Source organism: Rhamphochromis sp. 'chilingali', assembly GCF_963969265.1.
Source record: "Rhamphochromis sp. 'chilingali' genome assembly, chromosome: 14".
Classification (NCBI taxonomy): Eukaryota; Metazoa; Chordata; class Actinopteri; order Cichliformes; family Cichlidae; genus Rhamphochromis; species Rhamphochromis sp. 'chilingali'.
The window spans coordinates 14,922,846-14,941,334 of NC_137941.1; the positions used below are offsets into that span (position 1 = coordinate 14,922,846).

Genomic DNA, 18,489 nt, shown 5'->3' on the forward strand with positions numbered 1-18,489 from the left:
ATTTTGGCTCTTATACACCACCTCTGTGGATTTTGATTACAGACATTTTTCTATACAGTCCCAAATTTCTGTACAAATTAATCTTGGTTTCATCTGCCCAAATAATTTTTTTCCAGAACTGTGTAGGCTGTTTTAGAATCTTTCTGGCAAAGTCTACTCTGGATTTCTTGTTCTTGACTGTAACCAGTGGCTTGCACCTTAAACTAAATCCTCTTTCTTTACGTTCATGAAGGCGTGTCTTGATTGACAATAATACACGTCCCTCCTCAGGAGCATTCTTGACTTAGCTGGATGTTGTGGAGGTGGTTTTCTTATCCATGGAAAGAATTCTGTAATCATGCACTTTAGTCCTTTTCAGAGTTTTTGATAACTCTCTGATATGTTTATTTGTAATCTTGAATCTCAAAGCTGACAAAACAGTTTATGCAACACTTTGCAAAATCACTGCTCATCCATGATATAATAACAAGAAAAGGTGTGACTATCCAAAAACTTAAAGACCTAAGTGTATATGGCAGATCTCTAAAGATTAATAAAATTAAAAATACAACTTTTGGATTCAAGGGATAAATAATAACGAGTCTATGTAATTACTATGGTAATGAGATGAGTGTGGCCAGCTTCCATGGTAAATTAGCTGCCATTTGAAAGCTTCTGTCCTGAGCTCCCGCGTTTTCTTTGATCAGGGCCCTTTTGTTTCCCCTATGTCACGGGAGTGCGCAAATTAGCGGACGCTCACGCATCCGCGGCCCCGACGAAAAATGGATCACGTGACGTTTTTGGTCGAATTACATTTTAAATATCACTGCGCGCTCCCTCGCCAAACGAAAGAGCCGGAGGAGCTGATAAACCGCTTCACCATTATCGGCCGGAGTCCACGTTACTCTTAAATACCGGAGGAAATAGCAGAATGTCTGAAGAAAAGCCAAAGGTCGGTGCCGCGCTCCTACAGAGACACATCTGGGTCATGTTCATCTTTAGGTGCTCATTATGCCCGCTGCAAGCAGCCGTTAGCATGTTCTGCTAAGCTAGTGCTGCTTAAAGGCTGCAGTTTCCTAGTTTGAGCGGGTAGACGGGGGAAACAAAGGTTGCTCAATTTGCGGATATTTTGGCTTTAAGCTCAGTTTGTGCCTATCCTGTTCTGTATCTTCCATATCCAGCCTCCTGCCTATCGGCATACCTTTCAGTTAAACTATGTTTGCTAATGTCGGTAACAGAGTGCTAGCGAAATGAATGGCTTGTTTTTTTCCCCTTTACTGTTTGCGCCATTGTGGCTTTCTGCGCCAGTTTGAACACGGACTAGCCTGCTATGCTAACGCTGGGAGAAGGCGAAAGGAAGTGTGTATGCGTGCGGGTTTTGGGTTTGAAACCTACCTCCCTCCGTTATCACGCTTTCTTGTAAACGTAGTTGGCTAACTTAGGTTGGCTGCTACTTTGAACTAATCGGGGCTTACTCCCGGACGCTTCTGTTGGTGACCTTTTTGCTTTTGTTGCAGGAAGGAGTGAAGACGGAGAACGACCACATTAACCTCAAGGTAGCTGGTCAGGATGGCTCGGTTGTACAGTTCAAAATTAAAAGGCACACTCCATTAAGCAAGCTAATGAAGGCATACTGCGAAAGACAGGTATGGGGCCCTTTGAGCTTTTTTGCTCATATTATTGCGTATTACCTTGTAAATGATTAACTAGATGCAGAATCTAAGAGAAAATTCCTTTCTGTCTTTTCCAGGGATTGTCGATTCGGCAGATAAGGTTTAGGTTTGATGGACAACCAATTAATGAAACGGACACACCTGCACAGGTTGGTAAAATACTAAAGGCCCAGTTCATTATGGAGGTTTGAAGATGCAAAATAGCATTGCCCTTGTTTTCTTTAACTAGAAAGTCTTTTATGCCAGCACAACAAGTACAGCCTTCAGGCCAAGTTGTACATCTCAGCTTCTCCAGAAAATGCCCAATCACAACCTCAAAGTGAAGACTTACAGCTATGAATCATAAAGTTAATGCATTTGGTTGGATATTTGTAATGTCGTCATTAAAGTGATGCAAAATGGCATGTAACAGCCAAATCGGAGGATAAGATCTACTTGTCCTCTTGTATTTTTATGCGTAATGAAAAGATATTCAGCGTTGGATATCAGTTTTATATGTTTATATAGTGTGAAGCATAAGACCACTTTTTTTTTCTGCTCTGTGTTTAGCTACTTTATAGTTGCAACACTGAAATAGTACAGGGCTTAACAAATATTTTGAATGTAAAGTAAACCAAAGTCAAATTCTTTGTTTGTTGCTCAAACTTGGCCAAATAAGTAAAGATAAAGATGTAAAACCTTTTTAATCAGTAATATTTAGAATGCTAAAAAATTAGGAAAAAATAATAAATCCACTAAAATGTGGATTTAGTTTATTTGCCTGATAAATAAAAATATAATTTTTAGTTTTAAGCAACTTTTTTGACATTTAAAAGAAAGAAAAGGAAGATGTTTCTGGCGCTACTCTGGGTTCTCTTCCCAGTTGGGCATGCCTTGCAAAGAGAGGACTTAACCACCTCGACTGGCTCCTTTTGTAGGAGGAGTGGTTCTACTCCAGAGATCCTTTCAGATTTCGGTGTTCCTTGCCTTATCTTTAAAGCATGATTTAGACTTCTGTGGGAAATCTACATCGTTACTTATGACGTAACTGAAAATCTCTATTAACCCTATGCTGTAACCTTCCAAGTAGGGATGGGTATCGTTTAGGTTTTATCCGATACCGGTGCCAAATCGGTACTTTTGAAACGGTGCCGGTGCTCAAACCGGTGCTTAAAGAATGGAGAACACAAAATTGGTCCAAAAACCTCTCATGTTCAGCTGGTTTTTGTAAAAAGATAACAATGTTAGCCTTTTCTGCAGCTATGGGGCATATATGGTATCACTCTTGGCTGGAAGCAAGGAAGCAGTGGAAGCAGTGCTTAAACAATGGAAAAAACACAAACTTTGTCCAAAACCTCTCATGTTTAACTGTTTTCCACTTTTTTTCTTTGGTCATTTTAGCCTTTTTGGCCAGGGTGAAGGGAGTATCTGCCATCAAACAAGAGGACAGCCGCATGTAGCTATGATGTTTGCTAGTTCACCTTACATGCATTAATTTAATAACATGGTTAGCCTACTCAACGTAAATTACACACGAACAACATTAAGCTACTCGCGCAGAGAAGAACGGCTGCTGCTGCATCATCATCCGTCATCATTTCTGCTACACTGGCAGGGCTAGGGGCCAGGACTCTACTCTTCGTGTTTTTGGGGGATGTTGCATAACAGGCAACCCACCCGCAGTAGATGTGCTCGGTGTGAGGTCTCGCAGCAAGCTATCAAATACGGTGCATTTCTGGGCTTTAAAAAAAAACGCTATGCGTCGCCAGGTGTTTCATCGGATTTGAGGTGTTACCTCCTTTGACAGTATCACAGTATCAGCTTAAAGCACTTGTTGCAGGCTGCTGAGTTTGCATATTTTGCTGTGAAGTACAACCAGACTTTTGACCGCTTCGCCTTGGACATTTTTAATCTGTAGCTCTGCTCTAAAAGAACGTACGTACCTGGGCCCGCCTACTATCCTCGGAAACGTAAAATGATTGGCTAGAAGTGTATCACAGCTCAGGAAAAAAAGCACCGAAATAAAGCACCGAAATGTGCGCTGCTTTTCGGTCTGGTTACTACCGTTTGTCAGAATGATGACACCGGTACCCATCCCTACTTCCAAGCCATTCAGTTACTTCGTGGTGCATCAACCATACATGTAGTTACATTTGTCAGGAGGTTCACATCAAGCTACTTGGGAAGTTACTGGTAGGATCTAAAGGTTCCGGTTACGACGTAGATTTCCCCCAGAAGTCTAGATCATCATCACACAGTCAGTTTTCCTGCCGTTAAGTGCAGGAACCCGGTGCAGTATTCTCCTGAATGATATATCTGAGCTTCTGTACTGGAATATCATCAAAATGACTGTAAAATCCTAAATGACTGTACACACATGTCTTTAGCTTAGCTGCGGCACAACGTGCCAGTTTGCAAAAGTCGAGAGGCGGACGACCAGTCAAGGCGCTACAAATACTGTGGGTGTGCATCAGGCAATGTGACATCAAACTGTGCACACACCACCCATGACGGAGGGTGTGTGGTGAACATGAAAACGCCATAAATCAGGCCTAAAGCTGAGCCCAGCCACCCTACAGAGAAAACTCATTTCTGCCACTTGTATTTGTGACCTTGTTCTTTCAGTCACTACCCCGTATTTCATAACCACAGGTTAGGGATGGCATGTAGATGGACTAGTAAATTGAAAGCTCCTTTCAGCTTAGCCCATTTCTTTATTAATGGGCCAGCACAAGCGCATATTACTCCTGACGTCACACCAGTCGAGCAGTCCAACTCACGCTTCACCTTCCCATCACTTGTGAATAAGATCCCAAGATACTTTAACTCTGCTTGAGGCAGCTTGTCTTCCCTAACCTAGAGCGAGCGTTCAACACATTTTTAAATTTTTGTTTTAAATTGGCGATGCTGTCAGTTCTAAATTTTCTTTCCTGAAAGACTTCCAGCCTTCTGTTAATAATTGTGGTTGAGTAAAGCTCATACTTTCTCACAAACCATTTGCTTTTTGCCACTGGACTGACAAAAAGCAGAATGAAAGTCCAAAACGCTCAGTGCAGATTTGAGAAAGGGAATCCTATATTTGTGTATGTGACAAATTCCTGAACAGCTGCACATTACAAGACCATTGGTTCAAATGGTCAACAAGTTAGCCAAAGTCTGAAAAGACCAAAGAGGTTGGCTGAATGGAAGCTGGTTTGGATGGTGTGAACCCATCAAGGCATAGACCCATCATGAACTTGAAGCTGCTGGACCATTGGAGACACTCATGAGTTTGTATTGCTGTAGACTGAGGCTGCCATCCAAAAAGGACATGCAAAGCTAAACAAAAGCTTTCTGCTGACCACATGCACAAATGTTCTCCAGGAGAATGTTAATCAGATTAGACAAAACTGTTTCTGAGCAGAATTACCTGAAGTATGTCTGGAGGAGACATCCTTCAGACATAAACAAAGGAACTGTTACTAGCTGTTCCACATGCAGGTTGTAGCATGTTGATCTGGAACGGTTTAGCTACCAGTGGAGCTGGTACATTGAACAGACTGGATGTTGTATCTACCTCAGGATTGTTCAGTAGAAATCATTTCAAAGTGCAACGACCTCAAACCTATCAAAAAAAAAAGTGGAATTATGGTAAAAGTCCAGTGTCTGCAGTGACCTTTCGGGGAAACATTGTCCAATATTAGTTGTGCTTTACACATACAGGGTACAAAATACATGTAAATTTTGTTCATTTCAGAAAGCTCTTTTTGTGCACCAAATTGTCAGTGTTCATTTTAACTCTAATAATATATATTACACCTCAGGGATAAGACAGACAAACAAAACAGTCCTAACATGGTAATTTAAAAGTGGTAATTTAGGCAGGGAAACCTGCCTACATGATATTATTAGCATTACTGAAAACTTCCTGTCAAGACATGGTCTGAGAGACTAATGTGCACGTGTCTTTGTTGCAGCTGGAGATGGAGGATGAAGACACTATTGATGTATTTCAGCAACAGACGGGAGGAGTCTGTTAAGTGGAAAGAGTCAACAATTTTGTTTTGTTTTGTTTCTCCTTTTCAATTCAGTTTTCTTTTTCTATTAGGTTTATCGACTGTGCTTCCCTAAATGAAAGACTTCACACAACAAAAAATAAAAAGGATAATAATGATCATTTGGGGCCAAATACAGACTTTGAGATTAGGTAACTTAATGTTTTATTCACCAAAACCGATTTGAAATTCATAAGGACAGAGTACATCTCATATTATGGTTTGTAATGACGGGACCATTGTGGGGTTTTTGTGATGTTCAGCTGTCTGAGTAAGCTAAATGACATGCTTTCTTTTCTGTTTCTTGATATTTGTTTAATTTTTTTCCAGATAATGGTAAGAATTCATATTCAGGATGGACTTGACTATTTAAATATTCATGTACTTATGAGGAATGCTGCTGGGATAGTCAGTAGTGATCTGTTCATAGATGGGAGATTTTGTGACATTATTCTCATGTAGATTTTAGTCGCGTTTTTAAAAGAACATTTAGAAATAATCTGTCCATGCACAGTTTATCTTCAACAGGAGAAATACTTGTGCTTGGAAAGCGTCATTATGGATGGTTTACCTCAATACTGTTACCTTCAAAGTGGATTTATCTGACTGGTAGTACAGTAAGGTTCTTGGACCAAAAATGCTAAATGAAAAGGTTTCTTTTTATAAAAGGGTTTGACTAATATAAAAATGTAGATGTAAAAGTTATTGTAACTCAGTGGTTGGTGGTATTGCACAGCAGAAAAACGGTTGTTTTCATGTGTAAAGTTGATTTTTATGCCTGTCCAGGACTTTAAAAGGGGAAAAACTCCTCACCTTTTATCAGAGACATTTTATCTCATCCAAGAATAAGTATTTCACTCATTGTATACATACATACATACATGACATGTTGCCAATTTGAATACGTTTGTAAAAAGTCTATCCAAACATTAACGTTGTTTTATGCTTGTGTGTTGATGGAACCTTTTTTGTTCTTGTTCATTTTCACCTGCGTTTCAAATTTAAACATTTTAGATTTGCATGGTGATGTTGGCAAATGTTCTTTTTCTTTAATTTTTTTTTTGTCCTTATACTGTATACAATAAATATAGTTTGATACTCAGCTGCCTGAACCCTGTTGGCTTTCATTTGTGTCAGAGTACTGTAAAGTCTTTAGTTGCCAGTGCAGAGCGGGTGTAAAATATTTACATCTTTGGCATAAACGGGAACTCATTTAAAATAGCGGGCAAAGAAACGTGCCTGATTTTCTAAATACAATGATGTGTTGGGTATTTTATTTTATTTTTTTTTATATATCTGTGGTTCTTCCTCGTCAAACTACATGTGAAAATAAGTATCCTGGACACTGGTTATGATGGGAAGTAAATATGTTAGGTCATCGTAGTCTAAGGAGCTTGGAAAGACTTCACAAGGCCAGGTCAAAGAAATCTGCCAGCATGATTCTTTGGGCTTAAATTCTAAGAAATAAATATGAAAATTTACAGAAACCTCTGGTAGCTCATTACCCACTCTACTGTAATAAGCTTTTACTATTTAAAAAAAAAAAAAAAAAAAAAAAATACTACTTTTAAAAAAACTTATTACATTTAATGTTTTGTTTTGTTTTTCTCATGCGGACCCACCATAACAATAGAATTTTCTATTGTAGATTGGGGGGGGGGTGAATAGAAATTATTTACTTTGGTGTTGTCTGCATGTCAGTAGGAAAAGCTGTTAAACTTAAATATAGTCAAGTCCCAAAACTGCCCTCCTTAAGTGGCCACTTTTTCTTTTTTTTTTCTTTTTTTTGAAAGGTGTCCTGTGGCCCAGATTTGAGTCCTTGGCAGGCTACTTCTGGCCCCTGGCCCATATGTTTGGTACCCCTGACCATTAACCATAATGATCAGGTTATTTAGTCTTCCTTTAAAGGGTTGTGGACATTTAGCTTTGTCTTAATCTGCTCCAGAGTAGGAAGCAATATACACTAGATGGCACCATTATCCTTACGATCTGTTGGTACTTGATTCAATCACTGCACCCTCCAGCGCCATAAGTTAAAATACAAAGACACATTTGTTAATCTACTCGAGCCTTATGAAGGCTATAACTTCATGAGTCTCCTTTTAAGAGAGCTTGATTTCACAGATGTTACTAAACTGAGCAGCCAAGTGAACTCCCTGTGAGATTCCTCACACACTGGCGTGATTGTGCTGCTTTTATTTTTGGCACCTCTTTTGCATTTTATATTTCCTCATGGACATATCTGAGGCCATCATACCACCCCCCCAGGATTTTTCAGAAATGCAGCTGCAAGATGCCGCCTCCACCCATACATGCAACATCCTGCTGGCATCTAATGTACAATCTTTGGAAGAATATTCAGCAATTTGTGTTAGGTAGAAAACTGAGGTGCTGTTGATTAAATGAGTAAAAGAAAAATTATCTGTTGTTTATTTTAATTAAGCTTATGTTAATCACCTTTCTGCACATTCTATATCTACTAAAAATGAAACCATTATTTACTTTGAGGGGTAAGAATGAAACAGTCTTCCTCACTGTTTGTTTTTATTGCTGCTGTGTCACCGTCCGCTGTGTCAGGAACGCTTGTTATTTCAGCACACAACCTCATTTGTTTGACACTGCACTTAATCGACACACAGTGTTGTTGTCATTGTTTTAATGTTAAGTCATTGTTGAGCTCGTGTCATGTGCTGATCATTGTAAAGTAAAGGCTGTTTATTGTCTGAGATAATAGGTGGATTATAGAGTGAGCTGCACATTTAGATTTATGTAGAGAAAAAGAAACAATTTTCAGAGAACAAATGCAAGATTCAAAGTTAAATTATGTTGACATTATTATCGTTGTTATTTATATTGCCATAAAAAAACATGGAGCCCCAAAAGTCTGTAAAAGCATACAAAGAAAATATCTCAAACAAAATTACACCACCAGTTTGAACCGTTGATACAAGGCAGGATGGCTCCATGTTTTCACAGGTTTACACCAGATTCTGGTTCTACCATCCAACCATTAAAAGTTGCAGCAGAAATCAAGACTTTTCAGACCAGGCAATGTTTTTCCAATCTTCTGTTGTCCAGTTTTGGTAAGTCTATGCAAAATACAGCATCATTTTCCTCTTAGCTTACAAGAGTAGCACCCGGTGTGGTCTTCTGCTACTGGTTCTACGTATTGTGTGTACGGAGATGCTCTTCTGTGTACCTTGGTTGTAATATTAGCTCAAAGCAGTCTAATCGTTCTCCTCTGACCTCAACATCAACAAGGCATTTTCACCCAGAGAACTGCCGCTCACTAGGCCGCCTGGCACTAATTCTGATGCTCAGTTTAAACTTCAGCAGATCACCTTGACCGTGTCAACATGTCTAAATGCACTGAGCTGCCATATGACAAGCTATTTGTGTTATTGAGCAGTTGAATTGGTGTATGAAATAAATTTGTTGGTAAATTAGTATCTTCAGACATCAAAATGAGCATAAATGGCTTTTGAATAAGCCAGTGCAGGGGGGAGGGGTTCTTACAGAGCAAAATAACAATACTCAACTTTAAACACGTAATGAGCGAATGAGGTCAGTCAGCTGTGCTTTGCATCCTTGGTGTTTGCAGCCAAGTAACCTCATATATGACACCCTCCCCTACTCAGTCAGTCAAGCAGGCTGAATGAAAGCACTGTGCATCTGGAGAACCTCTGGATTTTCTCCAAAAGGTTGCATGCTGATGTCACCCAGTTGTGCGTAATGTGGTCTCCACCCTGACCGCATCAGATTTCATTTTAAGCCATGTTGAAGATCCTAATATGTTTAAAAACAAAAACAGACTGGATCTGATAGGAACTCTACAGTGGATGTTGACTGCCCTTCACCACTGAATATGTACTTAGTATAATACAGAAATATATGTATATATGTTTATTACACAAATGTTAAGGTGTCACAACTGAGCAGACTGCTACTACTGTCACTGAATGTTGATCATCACATTTTACACTGAATCCAATGTTCAAGAGGTTCAAGAGTTAGTTTTTTAAAATGTAAGTTCATTGGGGGGGAAATGTTTGAAATAGCTGATAAACCATTTTGATCAAGCTTATAGTTTGGGTCGGATGTTATGATCCTGAACCACCCCTTAGTCACATTGAGGGACTTTGCCTGATGCACTGGGCACTTCTCCATCCATCCATTATTAACTTTCCTCGCATCTTTGTTTAGCTGTCATTTGTCCCGTTTTTTAGTGGTCTCTCTTTTCCACCACATAGCTGTCCCACCCGGAGCCTGATTCTGCTGGAGATCGCTTCCTGTTAAAAGTTATAAGTTATAAGTTTGCTGTTGCTATAGAAAAGTACACACAATTAAAAACACCTGTCTGTGTTTGTTGCTTTGACCGCAGTGATTGGTTTGCACATTTTCAGCCAATAAATATTGTCTAATAAATGACTGTTCTGAGGGAAAAGGTCATTGTGTGCAAATCTTTTCCCTCAAATAGTCATGGTCAACATTTAGAAATAGGTGTAAATTAAAATAGCCTTATCTCATTGTGACTACTTATGATGCCTGGAGTTACTGATTTATTACACTCATGTGCTGTTTTTGGAAAACATTGTTCAATATGATAACTGGTTAAGCTCAAAACTGATAATCATACATGTGTAGAAAACGCTTGACTAATGAAGTCATTGTGACAGAGTTTGGCAGGATATTATATAACAAATTAAGTTTATCGACACAAAAAGTGAAAAACACACGGTAAGAAGGATGGATTCACTTCACAGAGTCCCTGCACTCGCTCTTCTTTTGCACGAGGGCGTCCCTTGATTACTGGCCCCTGACTCTGGACTCAAAGTACCACAATGCAACACCGAGCATCTCCTTAGCTACGGCTTTGGGAGCTACGCCCCAAGAAGAAGTGGGAGGCTCGCCCCCCTGAAAGGACTCATTGTAAAAGAGGGATGAGAGTGTGCGCGCAGGCTGCGAGTGTGTCCAAGTGTGTGTGAGCGTGTGGACACCCCCTCCTCCTTAACTAGCTGGTCAGCAGTGGAGGGATTAGGAAAGCCGGACCCGCTCACTCACTCAGTCACTACTAAGTAACAGATAGGGTTGCAGTAATCGTGAATCATGCTCGTCGTCATTACTACCGGCTGGGAGTGGAGCCGAAATTGTGCAAGATACGGATAACTGCATAGAAAAGGTCCGAGTGAGTAAGAGGAGTCACGTTTCCAGGTTTCTTCCCTTTGCCGTGAAAATGTTTCATCAGGGACTCCTCTGCCGCCGCCGCCGCTTGCGCTCGGACCCGTCGCATTATGTTACTTCCCTCACATGTGCTTTATGTTGAAGAAGAAGAAGAAGTGATCTGGATAAACCTGCGAGGATCCTGCCAGGGCGACTGAGCAAAGCGAAGAGCGTGCGGATATTTCCCCTTTTTATCGCCGTGCAGAGTTTTTTTTTGTTTTGTTTTTTTCTCAAGTGGACTAAGAGGGGAAAAAGTTGGGGTTTCTGGTCAAAAGAGGAATCATGGGGAACGCAGGGAGCATGGACCACCACACTGATCTCAGGGGACACAACATGCCCCTGAAACTCCCCATGCCAGACGCAGGTGAACTGGAGGAGAGATTTGCAATCGTTTTGGTAAGAAAAAAGTCGTTTGCATCTGTCTTCTCTTTGTTCCCTCCATGCTCCGGTGCCCCGGGACGGGACAGCTGTGTGTGTAGGTTGGACCCTCTGTTTCTCGTCCTGCACGCCCCGATCCTCTCTTTGTTGCTCAGTTTAAAAAAAAAAAAGTCATTCCAAACAGAAAAGTGTTTGTTTATTTGCACAAGATCTGCATCTGTTCCTCTGATATGACGTTTTTTGACCTTGACAAAACTTCTAAACTTTGTTGTGTGTGTTTTTTAAACCGTAATCAAAGTAGCGATGAAGTTGTAGCAGGACTGGGAATTTATTGATACCTTCTTTCTTTTTGATTCAACAAGTATCTGAGTCAGCTTTTACACTTTTTACCACATAGTCCTGAAATAGATCAGACACTACGTTTTGGCCCTATAAATAAATAAATAAATAAAAAAAAGATAAAATGTTAATATTGTAGCACTTCCACAAGTATATGCATGAGACACCTACACTGGTAACTTTATGAGTCCAGACACAAGCTCCCCATTGAAGCTTTAAGTGCCTGGCATGTCAGGTCCTTTGAAACATCTGTCACATCATAGGCAGGCAGTGGATCTGTCAACAGTTACCTTACCTGGGCACCAACATAAAGAGTCCTCCATGCAAAAAGTTCTAAACAGTTGATCAAGATACTGACTGTGTTGCAGGGATTCACAAAAGGTTTGTATATAATAGGTTTTGATTGGCCAGATGTGTTGCTCATTTCTTGGTGTACTGGTGTACTAAAGTGTTATTTACCATCTTCTTGGACAATTTTATTTATTTAAGCCATCACAGAGTAACACATGACTTTCTGCTCTCCAGCTTTGTGCCCCAGTCAGTGAATCAAAACCTGCACAGAGGAACAGTGAGGTGAAATTTGAGAGCCGGCAAAATGTGGGTCAAACGTGATTGTCGCCTGGCCTCGCGCCCTCATACACATTAACTGCTTTAGGAGAAGGAATTTGACTTGAGCAAGCCGGTTCTTATCACTGCATCGTCGTGCACTCGTCACGGAGACGAGGAGAAGGTTTTTCATTTTGAGCTTGTCTTTTTTTTTTTTCAACTCGCTACAGAGCATTTTTGTTATGTTAGTGGTGGCGGGGCAGATCGTTTAGCCTGTAAGCACATCACAAAAAAGCAGTTTAGGTGGAAGTCAATTCGCTGTGCTGTGTTGGGGTGTGATTGCTGCTTGTCAGACACTGGTGAATCCCTTTCTGTCCTGGAGGCAGCACGGAGAGAGAGGTTTGACGTCACACTGCCGAGGGATTTAGGCCCTTTTCTTAATCACATCTGCTACTAGAACCACCTACTTCCTACATTTTACAAGCATTAGGAATTCCCCTCTCAAATGAGAAATAGCAAAACAGTTGGGATCTAGAAAATTTAGTTTGTTGATTATAAAACTCATCATTATTACGCTTCCCAGGATACAAACCCCCGCCCTAATCAAACTATTTAAGTCTAAAATTTCTTAGGATGGCTATCTGAAACGCCCGTCCTCATACCATGTCAGGAACTCCCCCGCTGACTCCCCTCCTCTTCCTTGCTGCCAGCATGATGCCTCATCTCTTGGTGGGATGGAAGCCCTCCAGCATTAAAAGAACTTAGTGCTATAATCACAGCATTTAGTGTTAGTTACTGCCGTTTAAACCCTAATGTGTCTCAGCTGTGGCTCATGGCAGTTGGCACTATCAAGTGGCACTACGTGACTCTGATCACCTCACTTCAGTTTGAGTGGCAAACGATTAGGATGATTCCCCTCGCTCTGCTTTGTGTCCTGACATAACAGAGGCCTTCAGAGCTGATCAAGATTTAAGTGGGCCATTTAGCCCCTTGTTAGTCACCCATAAAGTTTTATCGATCTGATTGGCTGGTTTCCCCTTATCAGTTATGTAAACTATAACTAAATGACTGCTTTTGGACATGATGATATTAGTCTTCTTGTTGCATATTGACACCAGATTGGTCAAATAATAGCTGCAGGACTGTTTACTTGCCACTTTTAATAGATTTGATCAACAGGCAAGCTTTGGATCACAGCAGGGAACCATTTGGATTAAAGGCTTGCACAGTATGTAACCACATTCAAGTTGTCCACAGCTTTGTATTTGTTTTTTTCTTTTTAATCGAGGACATATAGTTCTTTGCAATAGTCTTGAGTTGCCCCTCATTTCATGATATTTTGTCAGGAAAATGGGAAATAGACAGTGATTTATTAAAGTGTGCAAACATGAAAGATTAAAAACAAAACATATAAGGCAAAAACAGAGTTTGTACTATTCTAATGAGGTTGACCATCACTTGTTGTAATTTCTTTATGTATTAGTCTTCAGGATTAGTTCTCCAGGCTTCTTGAAGGACATTCAAAGCTCTTCTTTGGATGCTGGTTGCCTTTCCTCATTGTCTCTGTCACTGCTTCAATAATGCTGAGGTGTTGGCTCTGAGGAGGTCAATCCACGACTGATACTGCTCCATCATTTATTTTTTTTCTATCCATTGTTCTGAGCTCCTCCGTACACATGATGACACTTTGATCCAAAGATTACAAATTTTGATTCATCACTAAATAAGACCTGTTGCCACCGATTCTTAGTCCAGTTCTAGTGTAATTTTTCATAACTCAGCCTTTACTCTGTTTTTTCTTCCTTATGAGTATCTGCGTTAAAACCACCCTTTCATGTGTTATCGTTGGCATTTTTCATGAATTCAATTAAAGAAATGAGGACATATGCTTTTGCAACAGACCGAGTAAAATAGCAGTTAATGTCCAGAGAAAAACTTTCAGCAAGCGTGGAGAACTGTTGCTCAAGAGCACTTAAAAATTACATGAAAGTCTAGAGCCTTGGAAGCAAAATATAAAGAGAAATGAAGGGTGACAAGAGTTTTGCACAGAACTACACTCTATTAAAATTTGCACGGTGTGTGATGTGAAAAGCTTTTCAAATATGAACTCGTGACTCAAATCATCTGAGCAGACTGCATCTGTGTGTAACCACACATGTAAAATTAACCTAGTTTCTACAGTAAAGATTTTGTGTAGCTGCACAAGTAATGTTGACTTGTGTTGTACAGGAACTGGTGTCACGGTGTTCTGTTAAACTACCCACTGAATGCTAGAAGATCCAGGAAGTCCAGGATCTTGGCACAGTCCACAAGATGAGTTAATGTGTCAATGCCATTAAATGGTCCTTCACTGGAGATTGTTTTAGCAAAAATGTTTCCAAGGTCAAGAATAAACTGTTAAGATCAATGCAAAATTCAGTGTTGTTAAAGTTTATCACCATATTATGTCTGTAGTTAATGATTTGTGTACATGTGCCAATCTAAATTATACTTAGAAGTCCCCACTTCTTGGCCGTTGTAATATCTTGTTGTTGTTTTTTTGTACTTATCGCATTTATCTCATTAAAATAGTTGAAAGTTTGTATTTAAGACCCAAAGAAATAATAGAAACTATAACCTTTGCCTGTGCTCAGTGAGCTAACCCTAACTTATACTGATGTAGTTTTAACTGCCTTCAGCTCCTTCAAAGCTGTAGTAAGTTAAATTTCAACCCACCTTCCTTAGATATGGTTGTTTGCTCTCACTGTGTGTGATTGTCATACAAGTGGCTTGCCTCTGGTGGAGTCTGCAGTTTCTACCAAATGAAAAGCTCCCAGTGAAGTGGCTCATTAGGCCAAGAACTGATCTCTGAAACAGACTTGAGCTAATAGTAATCTGAGGCCTCTGCTGTGATCGGACTGCCTGATTCACATGCAGCCTTGGCCTTCAGTCAGAAGGAGATTAAACCCAAATAATCTTTGTTTAGACGGCGCAGATTGTCATAGAGACATAAATAGGAATTTGTTTGTATGCCAAGGCTCTCTGCTTTCTATGACTCCTCATTGTTGCTGGTTCTTTTAAAGCATCTTTGCTCGCTTGTTGTCGTAGTATTGGTAACATAAGTCAACCACAGATGAGTTCCACATGATCATGAGTGAGCCCTCTTGATGTCTAATCTGCACGGCACAGTTCTGTCATGTCAGTGTGCTGCTGATCAGTTAACCATGCACTTGCCAGATCCAGACAAAATTTCTGAACGGCATTTTTAACATGTTTCTTGGCTTATAAGTGCACAATAGCTGAAAGCACGTGAAATGATTACAGTCGGTCTTTGGGAGTCACATGTACAGTATTAGTCAGTCTATATGCTTCACACTGAACCAAAGGAAAATGACTCTGTAACAGGAATGCAGCCAAGGCCTCATGTCTGCTCTTCTGCCTCAGCTAACCACAGAGTTGACAATCAAATTAGATTGCACCCACATCCAGGAGACCGTCGAGTTGAATCTCTGAGTATCGTGCCTGCTGTCATGGAGACAGAGAAGTTCAGAGTCATTACTTGTTTAAATGCCATATGGGGGGGACTGTAGCTTGGATGCTGTTGTTGCTCTTCTCAGTAGTCTGCCCAGATTACGTCTAAGCTGCTTTGTTTAAAGGCTGCGACGCACCACAATCTGCTGTTATTTCTGCTGTGAGGTACCGCATCTGAAATCCACTCCAGCAGATTAATCACAAGAGTAGCCCTCATGTTTAAATGAAGTCTAATCTGTCACATCGACAGGTCCAGAGTGGGTTTTTACCTGGAAAACGCTTTCTGGTACTTCCCAGGGTAAGGTGTATCCAAAGTGCATTGGTGGTAATATGCAAATTGGCTTTTTGTTAGAATGTCATTCAAATGTGCGAAGACACTGAGCCCTGCATCTCACACAGTGCTACATGAAACCCAGGAAGTGACTAAGCTAAACCTCTTAGGTTTTTCCACGTTGACTCTTCTTCATTAATAAAATAGAACAGTGGGTTTTGTCTGTGGTGCAGAGGATGAGCAGTGGCTGAATCCCGTGCGTCAGGACCACCAGACAGAGCTGCTCTTTATTCTGTGTGAAGCCCAAGACGGAGCCTGGCACTGGACCCAGAGCCGGCAGGCCACGAGAGGCCTCCACACATACCCGTTTCTATGCGTGTGTGTGTTTGTATCGGTTTCTGCTGTGCTGGATCCCCAGGATACTCACCCACCAATTAGCCAGAACAGCACTGAGGATGTTATGCTCAGGGAGCAATGAAATCCTGCAACCAACGCTCTGGCCTGTGAAATCTCAGAGGGGATGTGAGGTACTGCGGTGTGAAGCGATAATGTGCTGCTCAAGATCCCAAAGCATAGCCTGGAGGCATCTTGCCTGGCTGGCAGAGGCTCAGCTGATTATGTGAGAAAAAGTCTCTCAGCTGTGTGCAGTCACCACCCAGTTGAAACTACTGAGGGTCCAATCAGTATCGTTGGTCTAACTTCAGTTTTGACATGTGCACATTCGGGGGTTCGGTTTTCTACTCCACTATGTGGGTGGCACATAAACCCAAAGGAAATCATTGACTCTAGAATAATCTTTAAACCTGTCAGCTGGACTTTGTTTTGATTTTACTTTGCTTTTGTTTACCTGCTGAATCAAGTTTCAGTTGCGTGGTTGTGGACTAATAAAGCAGCCGAACACTTTGTTTGGCATCAATGAAATGTTGAATGCCAGCTAGCAACTGTGTTAAGAGGAAAAGAAAATGTCCCTGGGAGTTTTGACATCAGCCTGGAGTCATTGTTTAGACTTGGCCATCCATAGTTATATTTGGTGTAATTCTTCCTGCAGGTGTATGATGATGGAGTCTTAAAAAGACCAGTCTGATCCTTTCATGTGGGTAACAGTCCATTGCCAGGACCAGTCCAAAATTCACACAAAAGAGCAACAGAGTTGCAGCTCTTTTGAGAAGTGCATTATGGTCAGGATCTGTCCAGGCTCCAAGGTGGCAGCTGCACTAGAAAGACATTCTGCTTGGTCTGTCAAAGTTCTGCATAAGAGTGGGTGTTTTGTTGTGACCTCTTAAGAATTAGTTAATGTTAATGATGTTGAGTTTTATCTAAAACTTCCAGCAAATTCATCAGTTATTAGTGTCATTATGACAAGGATACACTTTATCCTCTGGGATTGACACTTGTCAATCCTGGGCCTTGAGCTTAATTTTTGTCCTCAGTTGTGATGTGATGTAACACTTTGTCTCAAAAGTTAGCTTTAACATTCTTTTTCAGGCTTTTATTTTAGTACGTTTTTATTATTTTATTCTTTGTGAGACATAAGCTGCTTTTGAAATGGCCACAGTAAAAAAGGCAGGTTCTGTCGGGTAGCAACTTGCCAGAATTAACATCTGCGGAGCAGAATGGGAGGTGCTGTTGAATTTGAATGGACTCCATTAGACCTGAAGACAATGTGGCAGTCTGCTGTTTCAGGTTTTATTGGACAGAAGATTTGCCTTTTACTCTAGACTCTTTACAAGTAGCTACAGAGAAGCACCAGCCTATCCGGGGTTATGATTTGGATTCAGTACCAACTCAAGCGCTTCCAGTAAATCTCAAAAACAGAGATAGGAAATTGGCAAGACATCAGTTTTGTTTCTTTCCTACAGTAGAAGCTTCAGATTGCTTTTTCGTTAAAAAAAAACACGTTACCAACAAATGGTAAATAATTTTATGCACCTATAAAATAAATCTATAATATATAATAATAGATTGAATCCTTCAAATTCAGGTGAGCAGGCAATTTTCCTCTCCTATGAAAATCTTGTATTAAGATGCTCACCATGGGACAGTTGAACAGGTTTGAATAATACCTGTGATCACTGACGCTGGTGTTCAGATGTTTCAGCTTTGAACAGTTTGATCCACACTGTTAAGTCTGCAGGCACCGTGTCCGTGTGCTCGACAGGGATGCCACTTGCAGCCCTTTTTTTATACCATAAAAGCAGCTCTGTGCTCAGTAATCATGTGGTTTCAAGCTCCCATGCAAAAGTGTACTTTTGTGGCGGGCACCTGCTGTTCAGAGTGCCTCTATCGTCTCGTTAGAAAAAGTGAGTGTACGGCTCTTTGGCGTTTGAGGGATGCCGGTTTAGACAGGGTGGGATTGGAGGGTCAAAATTTACAGGTGTGTTTGGGGGTTTTTTTGTGGGGGAGGTAATCATGATTCTGTCAGAAATGTTTGCACGCCTTCCAGAAGTGTCACAGAGCAGGAAAGTAATGTTTTAGCTGCAGTGCCACATAAAGGCGTTGAAACTGCAAACTAGGGGACAGTAATTCTTTCGAAGCAACGGTAAAGCTTCCTGGTTTTCCA

General features: G+C 40.7%; 2 protein-coding genes across 7 annotated transcripts in view; both read left to right on the plus strand.

The window, feature by feature from the left end:
* The first annotated feature begins 775 nt into the window (after positions 1-775).
* On the plus strand, positions 776-6,777 carry sumo3b (small ubiquitin like modifier 3b). The gene is made up of 4 exons (XM_080903901.1): positions 776-931; positions 1,497-1,625; positions 1,730-1,801; positions 5,588-6,777. The coding sequence occupies exons 1-4, from the start codon at positions 911-913 to the stop codon at positions 5,648-5,650; spliced, it is 285 nt and encodes a 94-aa protein (XP_080760027.1). The 5' UTR covers positions 776-910; the 3' UTR covers positions 5,651-6,777.
* Positions 6,778-10,608: 3,831 nt separating this feature from the next.
* The window catches only part of fmnl2a (formin-like 2a), a 50,284-nt gene continuing 42,403 nt past the window's right edge, over positions 10,609-18,489 (plus strand). For all 6 annotated transcript variants that reach the window (XM_080903240.1, XM_080903239.1, XM_080903238.1 and 3 more), the window contains exon 1: positions 10,609-11,281. In XM_080903240.1, coding sequence (XP_080759366.1) covers positions 11,168-11,281 — 114 coding nt within the window. In that variant the 5' untranslated portion in view covers positions 10,609-11,167. The remainder of the gene's footprint in view (positions 11,282-18,489) is intronic.